Genomic DNA, 21,035 nt, shown 5'->3' with positions numbered 1-21,035 from the left:
TGCTCTGGAAACCTGGGTGGATGGGGATGATATTAGACCAAACCTTTTGTTTATTACATTTTTAGAAAAAAAATATGCTTTCTTATGCAGCTCCATCAACATATATCCAAAAAGCCTGGGTACCTTTAGCATCCCATGGTTGCTGGAAAAAGTACTCACATTTTGGGTAAATACCTTATGTGGAAAAGTTATGAAGGCGTAAGCATTTAAGTACTCCAAATAGCAAAAAAGGGTTTAGCATTCTAGAAGGAAAAGGCTTAGCAGCCAAAAGAGTTAAAAAGAGGTTAAAATAGGTCGCAATTTATGAAAATAGAAAAATTATGTTTTGGAAAAATTATTTTTGCAAAAGGTGTTTTGGAATATGATTTTATCACATTGAACATTAGTTCCTAGTGGTGACTGCTGATACACAGTTCACTTTAATTGTATCGCACTGTAATTAAGTACTTGACAAATCGTCATAGATGTTTTTGCAGCAATAATGTATTGACAAAATATTGTGAAGGTATGTGTTGTAGTTAGAAGTCAGTATAGTCTGAAACTACTAAGGTAGGCGATATGTCTTTTTCATGCTAGGGCCTTAGGTTTTAATAAAAGCAGATACCTCAGTATAGGCTTCATCCTCCCTCTAAAGCCAAATCTCTCCCATCTTCCACTCCCGGCAACACACCAAGATTGTATCACATCATTCTCTTTCACCATTCCAGATCCCATCTGAGACATACAGGGCATGGAAAGTACAGAATAGTACATGTTTTACCACTCAGCACATAAACCAATGATTTCCATCTTACCAATCAAGAAAGGGAGAAAAGCGTCACGCTTCTTAAATTTGCCATTTTCCAGGAAATGTTCCGGGTTAAAGATGTCAGGGGTTTTCCACTCATTCTCATCGTACAGAACCGATGTCTGATTTGCCATCACAATAGTTCCCTGAAGATTGAACAGACGTGCATTAATAAACTGGCTTTAATTGCTCTTCCAAGGTGGAGAAAATCTAATGAAAATTCTCTGCTGGGGAACTTAGGTAGAGAGACAAAGGGGGAGATCTTCTTTTCTGACAATGTTTGACAGTGGTAGGAAGGAAAAGGTTATGTACTTTATAATCACACTAATGAGGATTCCCCTGTTGAGGGTCCGAGATGTCCCCAAAGTAGGGATGATTGCAACTTGTGATAATGTATGGGTGGAAACATTTCCTTAGGTCTTCAGGAAAGGTTTGGGTTGTTTGGGTTGTCTCCAGCACCTAAGAACCATTAGAAACTGGGACAGAACATACCTGGTAACTCAGCACTTTGAGGAAGCCATGGAAGTGTAGCGTCAGGTTTAACGTATTATGTGGTGGATGCAATTGCTGTAAATTTTAGAGGAGGTGCTAGAGAGAGAGAAACAGCTGAGACAACTCAAATAGAAATACAAAATAGAGATGAATGCAAAGATCCAAGGGACCTCAATATGGAGGAAGAATTGCACATAAATCTGTTTTACATCAACACTATAGCAACCTGAAAATAGTGACTCCTCCCAAGCAACAGAAGTTGTTTTTAGTTGTTTTTCATTGTATTTTATGATATTTGTTTTCACAATTTACACTGTACATATTATCACTTATTAGTAAAGACACTACATGAAAGTCGGACTACAATAGCACTAATATAATGCACTACAAAGACAGTTAGCACCAGAGGTGCCTGCCCACTCAGGCTTGATTTTTCAACACGTAGCAATGACATATTCGATAAATATGCTGCATTTATTAAGCCCACTTGGGCTGTATAGGTTAGCGGTAATTGCATAACGCCTATTTTCACAATAATGTGATAATGATGAGTAAGATAATGTTTCATATTTGCGCTTAGCAATATGAATTATACAGCCTCTGTGGAGCAATTTAGTATCGTTATATGTCCAATGCAACCTATGGCCAATTTAGAATGGTTTACTGTGCTATGAGTTTTTCTGAAAATAAAATTATTTTATTTGATGTACATATAATGTAATTCATGCGATGGTGAATTATTGTGAGCAGTTAGGTAGTCTGTCTTCACTCGGGCTTGTTCTTGTAACACGTAGCAATGACATATCAGGCAAATATTTTCAATTGGATAAGGCCGCTGGGGCTGCATAGGTTAGTGCTAAATGCGTAGTGCCTATTTTTATAATGATGTAATAATGATAAGCTAGATAATGCTTTAATAGAGGATCTGCACTCAGCATTATGAATAATACAGCCACCGTGCAATTTATTACTGTGAAATTATGTGTCTAATTCAACCCATGGTCACTTTAAAATGTATTATGCTATGAATTTTTCGGTAAATGAAATTACTTCATTTGATGGACATATAATATGAAATTCATGCTATGGCGAATTATTGCGAGCAATCATGTAGTCTGGCTTCAGTCATGATGACACGTCTTGTAGCAACCTGTTTAGAAAATAATAACAAAATGTCGCTTCTTTATCCGTGAACAAGGCTGCAGGTCAGCCGAAACGCTTGAGGATAGCATGCCAATAAAGGCATCCTAATCAGCTTTCCGATAAGCATTGTCTTCTGTGTGGTTTCACGAGGTGTTTGTGGTGAAATTACGGACATTGCTTAATCTGTACACAAGGACGTGCCACTCGATTTGGTGCATGGCGGTCGGCAGATAAATAGAAACACACACACACACATATATATCTATATGTATGTATATATATATATTTATATATGGCAGCTCCAATCGTTTATCTTTCACCACAAACGATAACGCACTCACGGAGGTATATGCAGCCTATATATATATATATCTCTATCGTGCTCCTTGGGGTGTCCAACAGTTGAGCCGCACTCGAAACAACAGACGCTTCTTTCCCCATAAAAAAGCCTTTATTTGTGCAAGTTGAAACACACTCCGTCTTTAAAAGCAGTTAACCGCCACCTGACGCGTTTCGAGGTTTACTCTTTATCAAAGGCAGCCGCGGTTAAAAAAGGAACATGAGGCTGCAGCATCCTACTTATAGCCATCGTGCATCCTGATTGGATCGCTCTGGTTGAGACAACACGAGGCATTATAGATGGTGCAGTCCTTAACTTTACCGTCCTTAGATGGATGTCCTTTTTACAATTTCTGCTGTAACAAAGCTCACACTAAGCCTCAGAGTGTCTTTCAGCCTCAATCCAAGTCTGTGTTCAACTGCTTTTAAAGACGGAGTGTGTTTCAACTTGCACAAATAAGTCCTGCCGCCGAGCTGCACCACCCAGGAAGCATGGGGCGACGGAGCCCGATGTTACGGGATTCAAAATATATATATATATATATATATATATATATATATATATATATATATATATATATATATATATATATATATATATATATATATATATTATGTCCAAAAGGTTGCCCATGTAGGAATGCCACACAAGAGGGGGTTACCGCACTCGTGCCACCGGTAGCAGCCCCTCAGTCTGTCACACTTCTCTCCTATGATGCCAGACGCGTTTCGCCTTTACAGCTTGTTCACTGACTTTCACGAACGAGAAACAAACGGCTTTAATTATATGCACGTGCTTTTATTCAATTACTTGAGTCCTGCCCATGTGGGCGTGCGGCAAGGCATTATGGTCTTTGTAGTTGATCTTGCCCAACTCCATAGTGCAAAACCTCCGTGGGTGCCCTTGTTGCTGCGTTCAAATGTTCTCCCCAGTGGGTGGAAAAAAGGGTTTACAGCGCTGATGTTCTGCCGATACCTGCCAGTGGCTCAGGCCCCCCTCCTTCTTAACACCGCTCGAGTTTCATGAACGGTGAAGAGCCGCCAGAAGCAGCGGCGGGGCATTCCCGTGACTGAGGCCAGCCACATTAAATTATGTCCAAAAGGTTGCCCATGTAGGAATGCCACACAAGAGGGGGTTACCGCACTCGTGCCACCGGTAGCAGCCCCTCAGTCTGTCACACTGCTTTCCTGTAATGCAAGACGTGTTTCGCCTTTACAGCTTGTTCACTGACTTTCACGAACGAGAAACAAACGGCTTTAATTATATGCACGTGCTTTTATTCAATTACTTGAGTCCTGCCCATGTGGGCGTGCGGCAAGGCATTATGGTCTTTGTAGTTGATCTTGCCCAACTCCATAGTGCAAAACCTCCGTGGGTGCCCTTGTTGCTGCGTTCAAATGTTCTCCCCAGTGGGTGGAAAAAAGGGTTTACAGCGCTGATGTTCTGCCGATACCTGCCAGTGGCTCAGGCCCCCCTCCTTCTTAACACCGCTCGAGTTTCATGAACGGTGAAGAGCCGCCAGAAGCAGCGGCGGGGCATTCCTGTGACTGAGGCCGGCCACATTAAATTATGTCCAAAAGGTTGCCCATGTAGGAATGCCACACAAGAGGGGGTTACCGCACTCGTGCCACCGGTAGCAGCCCCTCAGTCTGTCACACTTCTCTCCTGTGATGCCAGACGCGTTTCGCCTTTACAGCTTGTTCACTGACTTTCACGAACGAGAAACAAACGGCTTTAATTATATGCACGTGCTTTTATTCAATTACTTGAGTCCTGCCCATGTGGGCGTGCGGCAAGGCATTATGGTCTTTGTAGTTGATCTTGCCCACCTCCATAGTGCAAAACCTCCGTGGGTGCCCTTGTTGCTGCGTTCAAATGTTCTCCCCAGTGGGTGGAAAAAAGGGTTTACAGCGCTGATGTTCTGCCGATACCTGCCAGTGGCTCAGGCCCCCCTCCTTCTTAACACCGCTTGAGTTTCATGAACGGTGAAGAGCCGCCAGAAGCAGCGGCGGGGCATTCCCGTGACTGAGGCCAGCCACATTAAATTATGTCCAAAAGGTTGCCCATGTAGGAATGCCACACAAGAGGGGGTTACCGCACTCGTGCCACCGGTAGCAGCCCCTCAGTCTGTCACACTTCTCTCCTGTGATGCCAGACGCGTTTCGCCTTTACAGCTTGTTCACTGACTTTCACGAACGAGAAACAAACGGCTTTAATTATATGCACGTGCTTTTATTCAATTACTTGAGTCCTGCCCATGTGGGCGTGCGGCAAGGCATTATGGTCTTTGTAGTTGATCTTGCCCAACTCCATAGTGCAAAACCTCCGTGGGTGCCCTTGTTGCTGCGTTCAAATGTTCTCCCCAGTGGGTGGAAAAAAGGGTTTACAGCGCTGATGTTCTGCCGATACCTGCCAGTGGCTCAGGCCCCCCTCCTTCTTAACACCGCTCGAGTTTCATGAACGGTGAAGAGCCGCCAGAAGCAGCGGCGGTGCATTCCAGTGACTGAGGCCAGCCACATTAAATTATGTCCAAAAGGTTGCCCATGTAGGAATGCCACACAAGAGGGGGTTACCGCACTCGTGCCACCGGTAGCAGCCCCTCAGTCTGTCACACTTCTCTCCTGTGATGCCAGACGCGTTTCGCCTTTACAGCTTGTTCACTGACTTTCACGAACGAGAAACAAACGGCTTTAATTATATGCACGTGCTTTTATTCAATTACTTAAGTCCTGCCCATGTGGGCGTGCGGCAAGGCATTATGGTCTTTGTAGTTGATCTTGCCCAACTCCATAGTGCAAAACCTCCGTGGGTGCCCTTGTTGCTGCGTTCAAATGTTCTCCCCAGTGGGTGGAAAAAAGGGTTTACAGCGCTGATGTTCTGCCGATACCTGCCAGTGGCTCAGGCTCCCCTCCTTCTTAACACCGCTCGAGTTTCATGAACGGTGAAGAGCCGCCAGAAGCAGCGGCGGGGCATTCCCGTGACTGAGGCCAGCCACATTAAATTGTGTCCAAAAGGTTGCCCATGTAGGAATGCCACACAAGAGGGGGTTACCGCACTCATGCCACCGGTAGCAGCCCCTCAGTCTGTCACACTACTCTCCTGTGATGCCAGACGCGTTTCGCCTTTACAGCTTGTTCACTGACTTTCACGAACGAGAAACAAACGGCTTTAATTATATGCACGTGCTTTTATTCAATTACTTGAGTCCTGCCCATGTGGGCGTGCGGCAAGGCATTATGGTCTTTGTAGTTGATCTTGCCCAACTCCATAGTGCAAAACCTCCGTGGGTGCCCTTGTTGCTGCGTTCAAATGTTCTCCCCAGTGGGTGGAAAAAAGGGTTTACAGCGCTGATGTTCTGCCGATACCTGCCAGTGGCTCAGGCCCCCCTCCTTCTTAACACCGCTCGAGTTTCATGAACGGTGAAGAGCCGCCAGAAGCAGCGGCGGGGCATTCCCGTGACTGAGGCCAGCCACATTAAATTATGTCCAAAAGGTTGCCCATGTAGGAATGCCACACAAGAGGGGGTTACCGCACTCGTGCCACCGGTAGCAGCCCCTCAGTCTGTCACACGTCTCTCCTGTGATGCCAGACGCGTTTCGCCTTTACAGCTTGTTCACTGACTTTCACGAACGAGAAACAAACGGCTTTAATTATATGCACGTGCTTTTATTCAATTACTTGAGTCCTGCCCGTGTGGGTGTGCGGCAAGGCATTATGGTCTTTGTAGTTGATCTTGCCCAACTCCATAGTGCAAAACCTCCGTGGGTGCCCTTGTTGCTGCGTTCAAATGTTCTCCCCGGTGGGTGGAAAAAAGGGTTTACAGTCATTGTTCCCATCTGAAAACATTTCAGCCATCCAATTCAATAGTGGGAATGAACATACATGTTCCTCAACGACCGGAGCCTCTATCACCATCGGAGGAAAACTCAGGTCATCTTCAAGGTAACTGCGTGCCAAGAAGTCATGCGCCGCTGCAAAAACATACCAATGTCCCATTATTCCATGTATCGCTGCTAAGGCCATAATCCCACCGCCAGAACAGAGCAAGTCATGAACCACTAAGGGGCTCATCAGCTGGTCATAATCTGAGTTGGGAGACACCGTACTGCAGAGGCACAAAACCAGAGCCCAGTCGGAATCGCAGCTCAGGCAATGTAAGACAGACTGAACGCATGTAAAAAAGGAGAATCGAAATGATAATCCATAAGCTGCACTCAATGTAGCCAGAGGCAGCGCTCCGTAATAACTCAGCATTCGGTTGCGCAGCAGCAACAGCCGGGACTTATTGTCGGGTGCTGGAGGATGTGCATCCATATTTAAGTAAACAAATTAATAGAAGCACATCGACAACTAATGCGACTATTAAGGGGAATCCACAAAAGATGCTGGAAAACATTGAATGAAAAAATGGCGAGAAGATACCAATTATAGTTTGAAAAGAACTCACAAGACCACGGCTTCTAACTTTAAAAAAGTAAGAACCCCTTAGTCAAGGACGCATTAAAGAAACTCTGAATTAACTCCCCAAAAAACAAAGGCACGTCTGTATTTAATCAATCATACACTTCTGTGAGGGTGTTTACTACATGAAGAACAAATGTTTCTACAGCAGATGTAAGAGCGACCTCTTTTTGAGACAATAGCGCTCTTATACGGCTCACTTGGTTGACTCTGCTTTCAAGGTCGGAATCGACGGCCAGATGGAAACATCCAGCTTCCCATGCAGAGGAGTAAACACAACTTTTTTTTAGCAAACCACACACTCAGTTACCGTAATCATGTAACCGATGCCTGGTAACATTTCACAACAATCTGCATTATTTCAAATTAAATAACTCACGTTTCCAGTAAACTGAACGTTGGTATGATAGCAGGTGTCGCAGTGCCTTTCAAAACTCACACCAAATTAGGCGCATCTTGTTTACAAGAGCCATGCAATTGTATGTGTCTACAAATTAAGGAGTGATGTGGTGCTATTCTGCAATCCTCGCCATTCACATAGACTTCTTTTCCCTCCCTCAGACACCTATATGTAAATAATAATAACCAAGCTTAATGGAGATAAGCGCTGCCTAAACATCCATATCTGCCTATACCATAGTATTACATGCAAACCTCAAACAGGTTAAAAAGTAACGTTATGATACTGTGGATAAGCCACACAGCTGAATCGGATCTCCAATGAGTGACCACTTCTAACCATTCTCATAGCGCGCCCTGTGCTCTGATTTCACAGTGAGAGAGTGATCGGAACATAGTTTGTACTGCTAATCATTCTCACCACACACTACAAATACGCTTTCACGTTACGCGTAGCATCAAAGCTTCCGTGTGACGTCATGTACGGTGCCCCGTACGCAAAGACGCAAATGTTTTTAATTGTTTAAAAACATAGTTTTATGTATTTATTGAACATACTAACAGAACACACTATCTAGGATAATTATGAAAACATTTTTTTTAAGTTCCAATAATCCTACATTACTTTTAAAAGCAATTACACCAATCGCGGTGAAAAGTCATGCGTACTCGCATCCTAAGAACACCGTAATAACAGTGTAAACGTACGCAAAGCCATGTGACTTTAAAAGAAGAAATGTCATTGGTTCATAACACTTCCTATTACAACTGTTGAAACTTCCGTCCCATTTTAAAAAATTCTACTTTGACTTTCTAAAAAGAAACATCTCTCCTGAGAATCTTGTCAAATAGAACAAAGTTTACCATATTAGCAGCAATGGACTCATCTTCCAGCCATTCTTCAGAAGAATATTTCATTCCTAGGGAAACTCCAAAGAAGAGGAAAGAAGATCTAATTTGGTAGTTTTTTACTTTTCCTGAAGGGCAAAAAAAGGTTAATGCTCCAAAAGTAACCTGTAAAATTTTCCAAACTCTTTCAAGAGGTGATCCATCTCAAAAATACTCCTTTAGCACAGCAAATATGGAGCGACACGTAAACAACTTACACCCCAACAACTTTGCTCGAGCTGCAACACAGAGGTTGAAGGACAACCCACCTGCTACTGCAACAAGCATATCAACTGCTGCGCCAGCATTTTCAGCAAACAGTCCACGCACACAAATTCATCCTGATTTTGCTCAAGTTAAAATTCTATACATTTATTGCAATAAACTTTTGTGTTATGGGAAACAGTCTATTGACCTGATAAAACGCAGGAAGCAGGAGCATCACTGTCCTCGACTTTTTTTTTTCATTCTTTTCTTCCTGTTGGACACTACCATGCCCCCCATTATAGAATAAAATTGCCCCTGGGATTTGCCCCCCCCCGGAAGCTAATTAGGAATAAAACGAACTTCATTTATCCTTTTCCACCGCATACGAGTACAATACGCGTACAACGCGTTTTATTTATTTTTATAAACAAAGAAATTGCGCCTAAACATCCATGTGAGACTCCCTGAGCAGGCCTAGAGGGTCAACATGTTTCTACCCTACCCCCTTTCCTTATTTTTCAACTTTGTTTTACTGTTTTCTTGTGACTCTGTGCTATCGAGGCACAAGATGGCTGCCAACACTTCCTGGTTTGGAGTTTTGACAGATAGTTGACATCCAATCAGCATGCAGCTCGTAATTGTACGGATTTCCGTACGCGTGCTGTACTTCGTCTCTAGATATCGCTATGATTTTACTTTTGATTTTCTCAGGAACTACTGAATGGGTTTACACCATTTAACAAAAAGCACAATCTGCAAACCGAACTCTACCTCTCTGCCAAATTTGGTGTAATTCCGTTCAGCCGTTCGGGCTGTAGCCCTGGCTAAAGGTCCCTATGGAAAATTGCATGGGGAAAACACCTTTTGGGACCCCCCTTTTTTCTCGGCCCCCGCTTGACGAATCACCTACAAAGATTCAGCTGGCCTATTTAAAGCTCCACCTTTCTTCAACGCGCAGCGGTGACGCGCAGGGGTGGCGCCCTCTCTGCGCCTGAGTCGCGCCAGAGTCCTGCCCGTCTGCGCCCGTCAGCGGCACGTAGGCGGACGGGGCAGGACGGCTGGCTTCCTGACCGCTTTTTGGTCTATTTTCACACTGCGACTCATTATGCTTACTTATTCTAGTTCTGAGCTATGCTCCCTCCGTCCTCCGTATAGTCTTTGCCATCATGTCTTTCCCGGAGGAAGGGCTTTAAGGAAAGGCTGCAGCGATTGTGGCTGGCGCCTTCCTGAACGCAACCAATCTTCTAAGGTTAGTACACCCTTGATCTATCAATGTCTACTGCTTAATACCAGATCCCTACCTTGCCATGTTATGGATATCTGGAATCTACTACAGGATTCTAAGATTTCCTGTTTATTCCTGACAGAGACTTGGCTGTCTGATTTGTCTGCCCCCGATTTGGCAAATGCCATACCCCCCGCCTATAATATATTTAGAAAAGACAGATCGTCTGGTAGAGGTGGTGGAGTGGCGATTATAGTAAAGAAGAGCATAGCATGTCGCACTTTTCCGGTTGATAATATCCAGGGCAGCGAAGCCCTCGGCTTCACCCTTCAGCTCTCGTCCTCCCAGGCTTGTACAGGGATTCTTGTCTACAGACCACCAGGCTCGGTGGGGCCGTTTTTAGAAGAATTACAGGCAGCCCTTTCGACTCCTTGCCTCAGATCTAATCACTGCCTCCTGTTAGGTGATCTAAACATTCATATGGATGTCAGCTCAGACCCGGATACCCAAAAACTACTGGATATTACTTCTGTGCTCGGATTAGCCCCATACGTGGTAGGACCGTCCCATGAGAAGGGCCACACGCTGGATCAGATCTTTTCTACTCTTCCTATCGGGGTAGATCTTCCCGTGCCAGTTTTGTGGTCGGACCACTTTCTTATTTCCTTTTCCCTTCCTAATATGGTTTCAACACGGTCCAAATTTGTGGGGTCGTCAAAGCATCTGTCTAAATCTTTCCATCTGTTCACTAGAGAGATGCTATCAAACACCCTAATCAACTTTCCCTGTCCTACATCTGACAATGTAGAGGACTATACTACATTTTTCCATAAATGGCTCTTAGAGTGTCTTGAGAGTTCGATTCCGACCAAGACACAGAACTCTGCCAATAAAAGGACATCTGCCCCATGGTTTACTCCGCAGCTAAAAAAAGCTACACAAGATCTTAAAAAAGCTGAAAGAGCTTGGAGACGATCTTACGATCATTCTGAAAGGCAGAATTTTAAGACACTGACTAGAGTCTACCATAAATCAATCTGGGCTGGAAAAAAAGCTTACTTGGAATCTAGAATAAATGAGGCGGAGCATTCCAGTAAAGAACTTTTTAGGGTGGTAAAAGATTTTACTTCTTCCTCTGCTTACACCCCTATTCATACGCACTCTGAATCCTGGTTGAGGGATCTGGCTGTATATTTTGTACAGAAAATTACTACTATTCAAGATTCCCTCTCTTCCACCTTCCAGCAGCAACCTGTGAGCCTGGGGTGTCCCATGTCTGATCATGGTCCTCTGTTGTGTGATTTTCCCCCACTGGATCATGCAAGCTCTTTTGACATCCTGTCCAACCTTAAATCTGGATCTCCACAGGATCCGTGCCCGGCCAAGTGTTTAGCGAACTTGGCACCTGTGCTAAATGACTTGGTCAACCCTATTTTAAATATGTCGCTCTCATCCGGGGTAGTTCCAAAGGCCTGGAAGAGCGCCATGATCCTGCCACTCCTGAAAAAACCAGCACTCGACCCTCTAGTCCATGCCAACTACAGACCTATTTCCTTACTCCCGGCTCTAGCGAAAGTGACTGAGAGGTTTGTTCACAGATCAATATCTAATTTCATCGAGGAAAATTATCTGCTGCATAACACCCAATCCGGTTTCCGTGCGAATTTTAGCACGGAAACTGCGCTCCTCGAAGTCACAGACGCCATCCGGGAGGAGTTGGATGCTGGAAGAAAGGCGGTATTGGTCATGCTTGACCTGTCGGCGGCATTCAACACCGTTCCCCATGCGCTTCTCCTCACTAGACTCTGGGACTTTGGCCTGCAGGGAACGGTGTGGAGGTGGCTTAAATCCTTCTTAGCCGACCGCCGGCAGACAATCTGGGCTCCTCCTTACTCCGCCGAGATGCCACTGCTAGAAGTGGGGGTTCCCCAAGGATCCATCTTGAGCCCCCTCCTTTTTAACATCTTTATGGCTCCTCTGGCAGTGGTCGCGGAGTCTTTCGGCGCCCGGATTGTCACCTATGCCGACGACACCCAGCTCCTGTTTGTGAGCAACAGGAATGGTCTGTTCAACGACGATCAGGTTAGAGGTTGTCTGAGTGCGGTTTTCGAGTGGTTTGGACACCATGGACTGAAATGCAACTCCAACAAGTCGGAGCTGCTCTTTTTTGGGTGTACCTCCGAGCCGGATTGGAAACCCTGGTGGCCGCAGGATATGTTTCCCCCCGTCAGTTCATCCCGGAAGGCCAAACATTTGGGAGTGATCATTGACAGCGACCTATCTTTTGGACCACATATTTCCTCTCTCACTGGGAAATGTTTTGGCATCCTTCGGATGCTACGTAAATTTTTGGGTTTCGCCTGCCGAAGGCTGCGCTCTGCGCAGCTTTTCGGCGCAGGTGAAATCCTATGTTGACCATAAGGACTTCGGGAACGTTCCCCGGCTCTCATTGGCTAGCTCCATAAATGGAGGCTAGCCATTGGGTGCCGGATCTGTCCGTCAAGGCCGGACCAGATTCGGGGGCGTTCCCGAGATTTTTTCCCTGGGCGGAGTTACGTTTTTTCCCGTTCCCTCCCCTTTCCCGCCGTCCGTGTCCTCTCCCGCCCCCCTCCCGCCGTCCGTGTTCTCTCCCGCCCCCCTCCCGTTGTCCGTGTTCTCTCCCGCCCCCCTCCCGTCGTCCGTGTTCTCTCCCGCCCCCCTCCCGTCATCCGTGTTCTCTCCCGCACCCCTCCCGCCGTCGGTGTTCTCTCCCGCCCCCGAATTTGTCCGGCATTGAGCCGGCACCCGCCTTCCTGCTCCGGCCGTCTTCTGCGTCTCTCCTCCCCCTTTCCCGCCCCCTCCCGCTTGTTTTCCTGATGCTGGCCTCGCAATGGCGCTGCGTCTCTCCTCCCCCTCCTGCTTGTTTCCTGATGGCGGCACCGGCCGAAGATGGAGGCGTCCTTTCCCTTGCCGCAGAGCTCAGGGGCGCAGCCTGACCCTGCTCCAGAGCTCTCTTCTGCACAAAGTATCTCGGTGCCAGCCAGCCGGGAGGAGGGGGAGGCTGGATCCGGGTCCACGCGGACGGCGAGGGATCTCCGTGCACCATGTTTGCTGCCTGCCTGCTGCTCGTCGCTCTGCTGCTGCACGCCCGGACGGAAGGTAGGCACGGGGGCGCCTTGCTTTTCAAAGACGCCGCCTGTAAAAGTAACCTTTCACGTTCACCTAGCGTCGCCCTAGTCACTCCTTGACCCCGCCAGCCCCCGCCCCGGGTGGGGAGTCTCCGACTGCCCTCAGAAGAGGTCACTCCTGGGCCCTCGGGCGCCCCTCTCGTACTTCACTTGTCCTTTGGCGAGTCTCTCCTCAGCTCCTGACTTGCCCTTTGCGGTCCTTCATACCTTATTGCTGCCCTGCAGCCTTCTCCTGTCCTCTCATTAAGTCCCTCATTCGGCCCATTCAAGGGGCTCCTCCAGGTCCTTTCCACGCCCTCTGAGGTCCCTCATACTAGCCCCACTGTCCTCTGATAGGATCCCTCGCGTGTTCACGCCCTGCGTTGAGGTCCCTCTTGTCCTATGAGTTGAGGGCCATGCCTTACGTCCCTTGTCCTCAGGTGAGGGGACTTCTGCTCCATCCCTGCCCTCTGAAGTCACAGGCGGGCCTCCTTCGCCCCCCGGAGTCTCGTGCCCTGTAATTCTGAGGGTCCTCTCGCTTTCAGGTCACTAGTGATCTCTCTACTTTATCACTCTGACCAGGTACGAGGTCCTCTCGGGTTCCCACCTGTCTTCTCTCGAGGCCCCTCATGAATCATTCATGTGAGTTCTGAGGTCCCTCGTGGCCACTCTCGTGTACTCTGAGGAAGTTCCTGGTGGGCCTTCTGCAGCTCATTGGTGGCGTCCCTCCAGTTTGTTTTTCTTGCCTCTTAGAGTGGTACCGCTCGTGCCGCCCCCTGGCGGGGCACCCGGCCTCCGGTATCCGCGCTCTCTCGGATAAGAACTTCATTGCCCGGTGTTCGAATTTCTCCTGCCTCTCACGTGCATATCCCTAGGGTGTCCTTTCGGGGATCTGCCCCTACCCTCTGAGGGATAGTTAGATCACTCACAGACCCCCTGCTCTTATCACAGTCCCTTGCTCTCTGTTTACCTTCTCGGCCCCTTGGGGCCCCTCAGCTAATTCACCCATTCAGTGATGCTCTCCCTCTATTCCTCTTTCTGCTTTTCCTTGTAATGGTTCTCTGTGCTGAGTTCCAGACATTTCAAAAGAAGAACTAGGGGCAGGCAAAGAAAACAAAACATCATGAGGGGTGGAGAGAGATTGGCAGACGTTCACCTGGTGCAGTTGAACACTGTATTTTTTTTTAATTTACAGAAGAAAACTGATCTGGCTGTATAACAGTGGCTCCCAGGGGCCGCTGATGTGTAAATCCTAAAACTCCCGCTGTTTCCAAGAGGATCAATCTTTCCCATTTAGGGTCTCATGATGTCAGCTTTAAACGCTGCGTTAACACTATAATTGCCGACAATGTCAAGTGTTGTAATTACCAGTTGCAGCAGTTCTGTGCTAATATAAGGTTTGAATATCGAAATGGGGGAATAACTGCGGGGGATCTGAGGTCGCAGATTATTCCCCATTCTGAACAGTTTGCTCTAGATGAATGCTGCTTGCTTTTTATTGCTGAAATGCTCTGGGTGTGTGTGTGTGTGTGGCTGGCTCTGGGTGTGTGTGGCTGGCTCTGGTTGTGTGTGGCTGGCTCTGGGTGTGTGTGGCTGGCTCTGGGTGTGTGTGGCTGGCTCTGGGTGTGTGTGGCTGGCTCTGGGTGTGTGTGGCTGGCTCTGGGTGTGTGTGGCTGGCTCTGGGTGTGTGTGGCTGGCTTTGGATGTGTGGCTGGCTTTGGGTGTGTGTGGTAGTAAATGCTGTCTGCTGAGCTCGTCCGTAGGGTACAATAGGTCTCACATTTGCGAGAGATTAAGCTAATGGCAATGTAAATGACAATGCCATTTATTTATCTGTTTTCAAAACCAACACATAAATACAAATTTTGTCATTTACAATGCCAATAGCTCTAACTTTTCCAAAGGCGAAACGATTGCATTGTAAATGCTTGTTACCTTTAGTATCCATCGAGCACAGGAAAATTATCGTCCAGGCACTGGTTGGCTCCAGACTGGATTACGCCAATGTTTTATTTTTGGGGCTTTCCAAATACCTGGTCAGGCGTCTTCAAGTTGCTCAGAACTCTGCAGCCCGAGCAGTCTTCGGCCTCCCAAGAAGAGCCAGAGCCACTGCTCTTCTCTCTACCTTACATTGGCTTCCGATTGATAAAAGGATTCTTTTTAAAACTCTGACTACGACCTTCAAGGCCTTACATGGTATTGGTCCTAAATATATCTCCAAACGTTTGTCTCGGTATCAGCCCTCTAGATCTCTTAGATCTGATGCGCTATCCAAAGTGAAGGTTCCCATTATCAAGCGCGCCAGAGCAGGAGGTCGGTCCTTCCGTTATCTAGCTCCTCGTGCTTGGAATGACCTCCCGATTTCTCTAAGACAGGCTTCTAGCCTGCTGTCCTTCCGAAAGGCCCTTAAAACATGGCTTTTCCCTTAGACCGCTGCTGTTTTTTTTATGTGTGTGTTGCATGTCCCTTCAGTGTTATGTTTCTCCCTCATCTGGTGGGTACCTTCGAAAAAGCGCCGGGATGCTCCAAATGGAGTGGCCGTGCGCTATAGAAGCATAAATATAACATAACATAACATAACATAACAAACTTTCAGGGAAGGAGCGGAGCGGAGCAGGCCATTTTCTTGGAGAAATTCGCGAAGATTTGTCCACCAGCGCCAAAGTAATTCCAAACAGAATGTTGTGGATTTCCTATGGAAACTAGGTCCTAACTATAACTACAGTAGGTAATATATATATATATATATATATATATATATATATATATATATATATATATATATATATATATATATATATATATATGCAAAAAAGAAGTAGAGAACTCTGGGTAGTTCTCAGTTTAGGTGGAAAGCAGCTCCTGTATAGAGCACCCTCAACACCAGTGATACTCTAGATATGCAAATTCCACAAGTTGAGTTTGGTGCCTAATAAACCTTACTTGGATTGTCAACTTACTGGGAGTGCATGTGACTTTTCTCTGTAATTTTGGAGGTTTGTTGTAGCTGCACATAGATATATATATATATATATATATATATATATATATATTCACTGAAAAAACCATAGGTTATAGACCATATATAGTTAGGAATTAGCATTTAAAAAACCTTATTTTACTCACACAAAACCATTGAAATTCCATATATAGTTAGTTGTACTAACTATATATCGCGCACCCGCAATCCACTGCTGATCATGTCACATATTACATCATTCATGACATGGTCAGTGACATCACTGATGACATCACTGATGACATCTCAAATGACATCACTGATGACATCTCAAATGACATCACTGATGACAACATCCAGTGACTGTATTTTTCTGTAAAGTTAAAATATGTCTTACATATTGAAGAATGAGTGGATGTATAAGTGTCTTGATGAAGGATTTAGTAGGGGCATGACTGACTGTATGAGTGACTGATTAAATGTGTCTCACTGAGTGCATGGGTTAGTGACTAAACTGTCTTAATTTGTGCATCATTATGTCTGTTGTTCTGTAAACTGCTGCATGTGTTGATCAGTAGCTATATGATTAACTATATGGGTTATTGATTGGTTGCCCAAGCATTTGTATGGAAGACTGAGTGTGTGTGTGTGGGTGGCTGGGAGGTGTATGACTCTGCATAGATGTGTGAGCAGTTGATTCACTAGATGTATGGGTTCAAAAGTGCATGTGGAAACAGCTGTATGGGCGGTTGACTGTGTGCATGAGTGTATTGGTGAGTGAATGGATATCTCAGTGCTACATGTCAAAGTAAGTACATATGTAAAATACAGTACATGTGAGAGTTGACATATATAAATAACTGTGCATAAGAGCCAGTGAATGTGTGAGTGGCTGTATGGATCATTGTGAACTTGTATCCAGGATTGTATAAGTGAGTAAATATGTTTTAGTATATGTTTGAATAAGTAAGGTGTGTATAACTGTATAGTTGAGGAAATGGAGGTGTGATTGATTCTTTGCATGACTGACTAGGTGTGTGAGTAACTCCATGGATGAGTGACAGTCTGTGAGTGTATGTTTATACTGAGTGTATCTAAGATTATATAAGAGTCTGAAGAGGTTCATCACAATATCACATGAATGATGTCATCAGTGATGTGATCAGTAATGTCAAATGAGATGTCATCAGTGATGTCATCAGTGATGTCATTTGAGATGTCATCAGTGATGTCATCAGTGATGTCAAATGAGATGTCATCAGTGATGTCATTTGAGATGTCATTTAAGATGTCATCAGTGATGTCATCAGTGATGTCATTAGTGATGTCATTTGAGATGACATCAGTGATGTCATCAGTGATGTCATCAGTGATGTCATTTGAGATGACGCCAGTGATGTCATCAGTGATGTCATTTGAGATGTCATCAGTGATGTCATCAGTGATGTCATTTGAGATGTCATCAGTGATGTCATCAGTGATGTCACTGACCATGTCATGAATGATGTAAAATGTGACATGATCAGCAGTGGATTGCGGGTGCGCGATATATAGTTAGTACAACTAACTATATATGGAATTTCAATGGTTTTGTGTGAGTAAAATAAGGTTTTTTAAATGCTAATTCCTAACTATATATGGTCTATAACCTATGGTTTTTTCAGTGAATTTTCAAGGTTTTGTAAATGCTAATTCCTAACTATATATGGTCTATAACCTTTGGTTTTTTTCAGTGAATTTCATTGGTTTTTTAAAAGCTAATATCTGTAGCTGTAAAATGTATTCTTCTTTAAATCCAAAAATATATGTTATATGTTTATTAATAATTTTTTTTTTTAATATTTTTTTTTCTTCGCTCCCGGTTCGCGAACCGGGAAGCTTCCCGTTAGCTCAATTTGATGCCGCGACCCGGTCCGCGAACCGGTAAACGTTCCGTTTGCGCAACTGCCGCGTTAGAAATCAACATCGTGACGCGTCGCGGAAGCGCGACGTATCGCGTTGTCGCGTAATGCGTCTTATGACGCGCCGCGTTAGCGCACCCGGAAGTGCTCCGGTACGCGAACTGAGACGCGAAGCGCAGCTCCCCGGAAGCGATCAGGGGCGCGTCGCGAAAGCGCGACGTATCGCGTTGCCGCGTAATGCGTCTTATGACGCGCCGCGTTAGCGCACCCGGAAGTGCTCCGGAGCGCGAACCGAGGCGCGAAGCGCAGCGACCCGGAAGCGATACGGGGCGCGTTCCGCAGCGCATAACATAAGCGTAACAGGTCATGTGACTTGTTAATAAAACTTTTCATTGGTTCATTTCACTTTTGGTTTCATAATGATGTAAGTCTAGGTCAGGTGACCTAAAAATAACACTTTTCATTGGTTTAGAACTATTGTTTTTCCCAAATGATGAAAACCCCTCCTTCTTTCCTCACTCTGACTTTCATCTTTGTGAGAGGAAGACCTTTTTTGATAGTTCAGCAATGGCTTCATTGGTAGCTTCAGCTGGTGGACCCCCACCACCACCACCACCTCCTCATGGGAAGAGAGGACCACCTCCCCAGTTCATCAGCAACACAGAGGAGGAAGAGGATGAGCAAGAGGAAGAGGAGACAGAAGGACCACAGTTTTTAGAAGAGCAGCCCCGGGTTTCTCATCGGAAAACCAGTTTTATTTGGCAGTTTTTTTCGATCCCTGAAGGGCAGAAGAAAGTAAATGCCAGATATGTCACCTGCCTCATATGTAAGGAGAAGTTATCTAGAGGCACCTTAAAAAAATACAGCTTCGGTAACTACACCATGCATCGTCATATGAGCAGGTGGCATCCTTTAAACTACAGCCGGGCAGAGATGCGTGACCAGCAGGACAACCCAACAACTCCTGTGGCCAGGTCATCATCACAGATATCTTTGACACCAGCAGAGGCACGGGAAACCGTGCCAAACATTCAGGACAACTTTGTCCATATGAAGTTTACCTGCTTGTATTGTGGTGCATTATTGTCTTGTGGTAATATGAGTATTACCTTAATCAACCGAGCTTATGAAAATCACAATTGCCCTAAACGCCCCAGACAGTAATTTTTTTTTTGCTCCTGTTGAGCCGTTTCCAATGCCTGTTTTTTGTTGTTTCCCCTCCATCAAAAACAAAAAAAAACATAAAACTGTTCAAAAAATACAAAAAAAACAAAAAATGTTCAGAAAAAAAAAATATATATATAAAACAACAAAAACATAAAAAAACAGTTCTTTTCAGAACTACCTCCCCTTTCAAAAAAAATTGCTAGAATGTTTAGCACTCTGGCAAGCTCTATTTCTTTTGGTTCGCTTCCCCGTTCGCTTCCCGGTTCGCGAACCGGGAGCGAACCAAAAAAAAAAAAAAAAAAAAGAAGAGTTAGTATAAGGGAAGTAAACAGAGAGTAATGTTAAAAGAAAGACAGCTATAGGGATTAAACCAGAGATACTGTTTAATAGATCTATTTACCGAAGAAAAGATGGAAGAGGGTATAATTGTGAAAAACAAAATAAAAAAGGAAGTGAAAGAAAAAAAAGAGAGTAGAACAATAACAAAGAAGAGTTTCTTGGAGAATGTGAGTGAATGTTCAAAATAAGATTCAAACATGTGGAATAATAGAGAGAAAAAACAGAAAACAGAAAAGAAAACATAACAGAAAAGATTAATTGAAACAGCAAAGAAATGTAAATAACATAGAGCCATATCATCAACATAGCCAATAAAAGTTTTGCAGCTTTTATCGGCAGAAATGTGTCGCTAAAGCCGCTTTTGCGGCAGAAAACTGCCGCTAAAACCACTTTTGCAGCAGTTTTCTGCCAATAAAAACAGCAATAATTTTATTGGCTGTGTTCATAATATGCTCCTTAGTGTGCTTCAACTACACAGAGAAAGCATTATGAACAAGTAGTGAAAGAGTGATCAGTCAAATACACTAAGAGTAATAGAGACGGAGTGAGTGAAGAAGAGTGTTGAACTATGAGAAGAGAGGGACTGAGAAAAAGAGTGGAAGGAGTTGAGTAAGTAGGTAATAGAGAAAGGAATGAGGAAAGTAGCAAAGGCAGGAAACTGAGGGTTAAAGAAATGAAGCTGTGGAACTAATAGTAGGTGAATGTGATAGAAATGTAACGAAAAGAGTACAAAACATTTACCTTATAATTGTCGTTAACTTACTCACTTTTTATTTTTATACTTTCAATCTGTGAAAGAGAGAACAAACATTTGAAAAATATTAAAACATGTATTTAAAAATTAGAAAAGACAAGGGAAAGATTGAAGGACAAACAGTTTTTCAACAACTTTGACACTTACAGAAGCTTCTGCTTCTCCAGGCCCCCTACACAGTCCTAAAGATATACATTTTAAACTAACAGTATCTTGATGCAGATGAAGTGAGGCCTATCTTAAAACATGGTGCATCTTTTGCACTGCTGTTGTCTCACAAAAGTGTCGCAAGGCACTAACATTTTAAATGATTGTTTCAGGATGCCAATAAGATGTGTCCTATCCAGAGGTTTGTTTGAGGTGAGGCCTACTCAGGGTTCCAAATGAAATTTCGAGTTGTTGAAGAGAACAGAGGACATAATACATGTGAAGGCCTACCAATGAAGTAAGTCATGTCCACTTCACTCTTGAACAAAGGCCAGACCTCTTCTGTGTCCGTGGACAGACCTAAAGTTCATCTGCACAATGTCATTCGTAAACTTAGGAAACACTGGTGATGTAATTGAAAAATGTGGAGTTTCTTTTCCTCATTTCACAATCACATCACCTGTGTTGCCTTTGGTTAGGTATCTCATAGTGCAGATGGAGTCTAGCATATCAAAGAGTACATAGAAGTTGAGCAGTATATACAACAATTTTGACATTTACAGAAGACTTAGCTTCTTATCTTGTTGGAGATGAAGTCAGGCCTGTCTTGCAACATGGTGCATCTTTTGCATCACTGCTGCATCGGTTTCATGTGGCACGGGTTTTTACAGCATGACACA

The 21,035-nt window shown here is 44.7% G+C and overlaps 1 protein-coding gene across 1 annotated transcript in view; it reads right to left on the bottom strand.

The window, feature by feature from the left end:
• Positions 1 to 21,035, bottom strand: part of LOC144798738 (cytochrome P450 2J2-like) — a 488,232-nt gene that overhangs the window by 6,270 nt on the left and 460,927 nt on the right. Inside the window, exon 8 of the mRNA XM_078669759.1 lies at positions 795 to 933. Coding sequence (XP_078525885.1) covers positions 795 to 933 — 139 coding nt within the window. The remainder of the gene's footprint in view (positions 1 to 794; positions 934 to 21,035) is intronic.

Source organism: Lissotriton helveticus, chromosome 1_2, assembly GCF_964261635.1.
Source record: "Lissotriton helveticus chromosome 1_2, aLisHel1.1, whole genome shotgun sequence".
NCBI lineage: Eukaryota > Metazoa > Chordata > Amphibia > Caudata > Salamandridae > Lissotriton > Lissotriton helveticus.
This window is presented reverse-complemented; position numbering and strand designations above follow the sequence as displayed.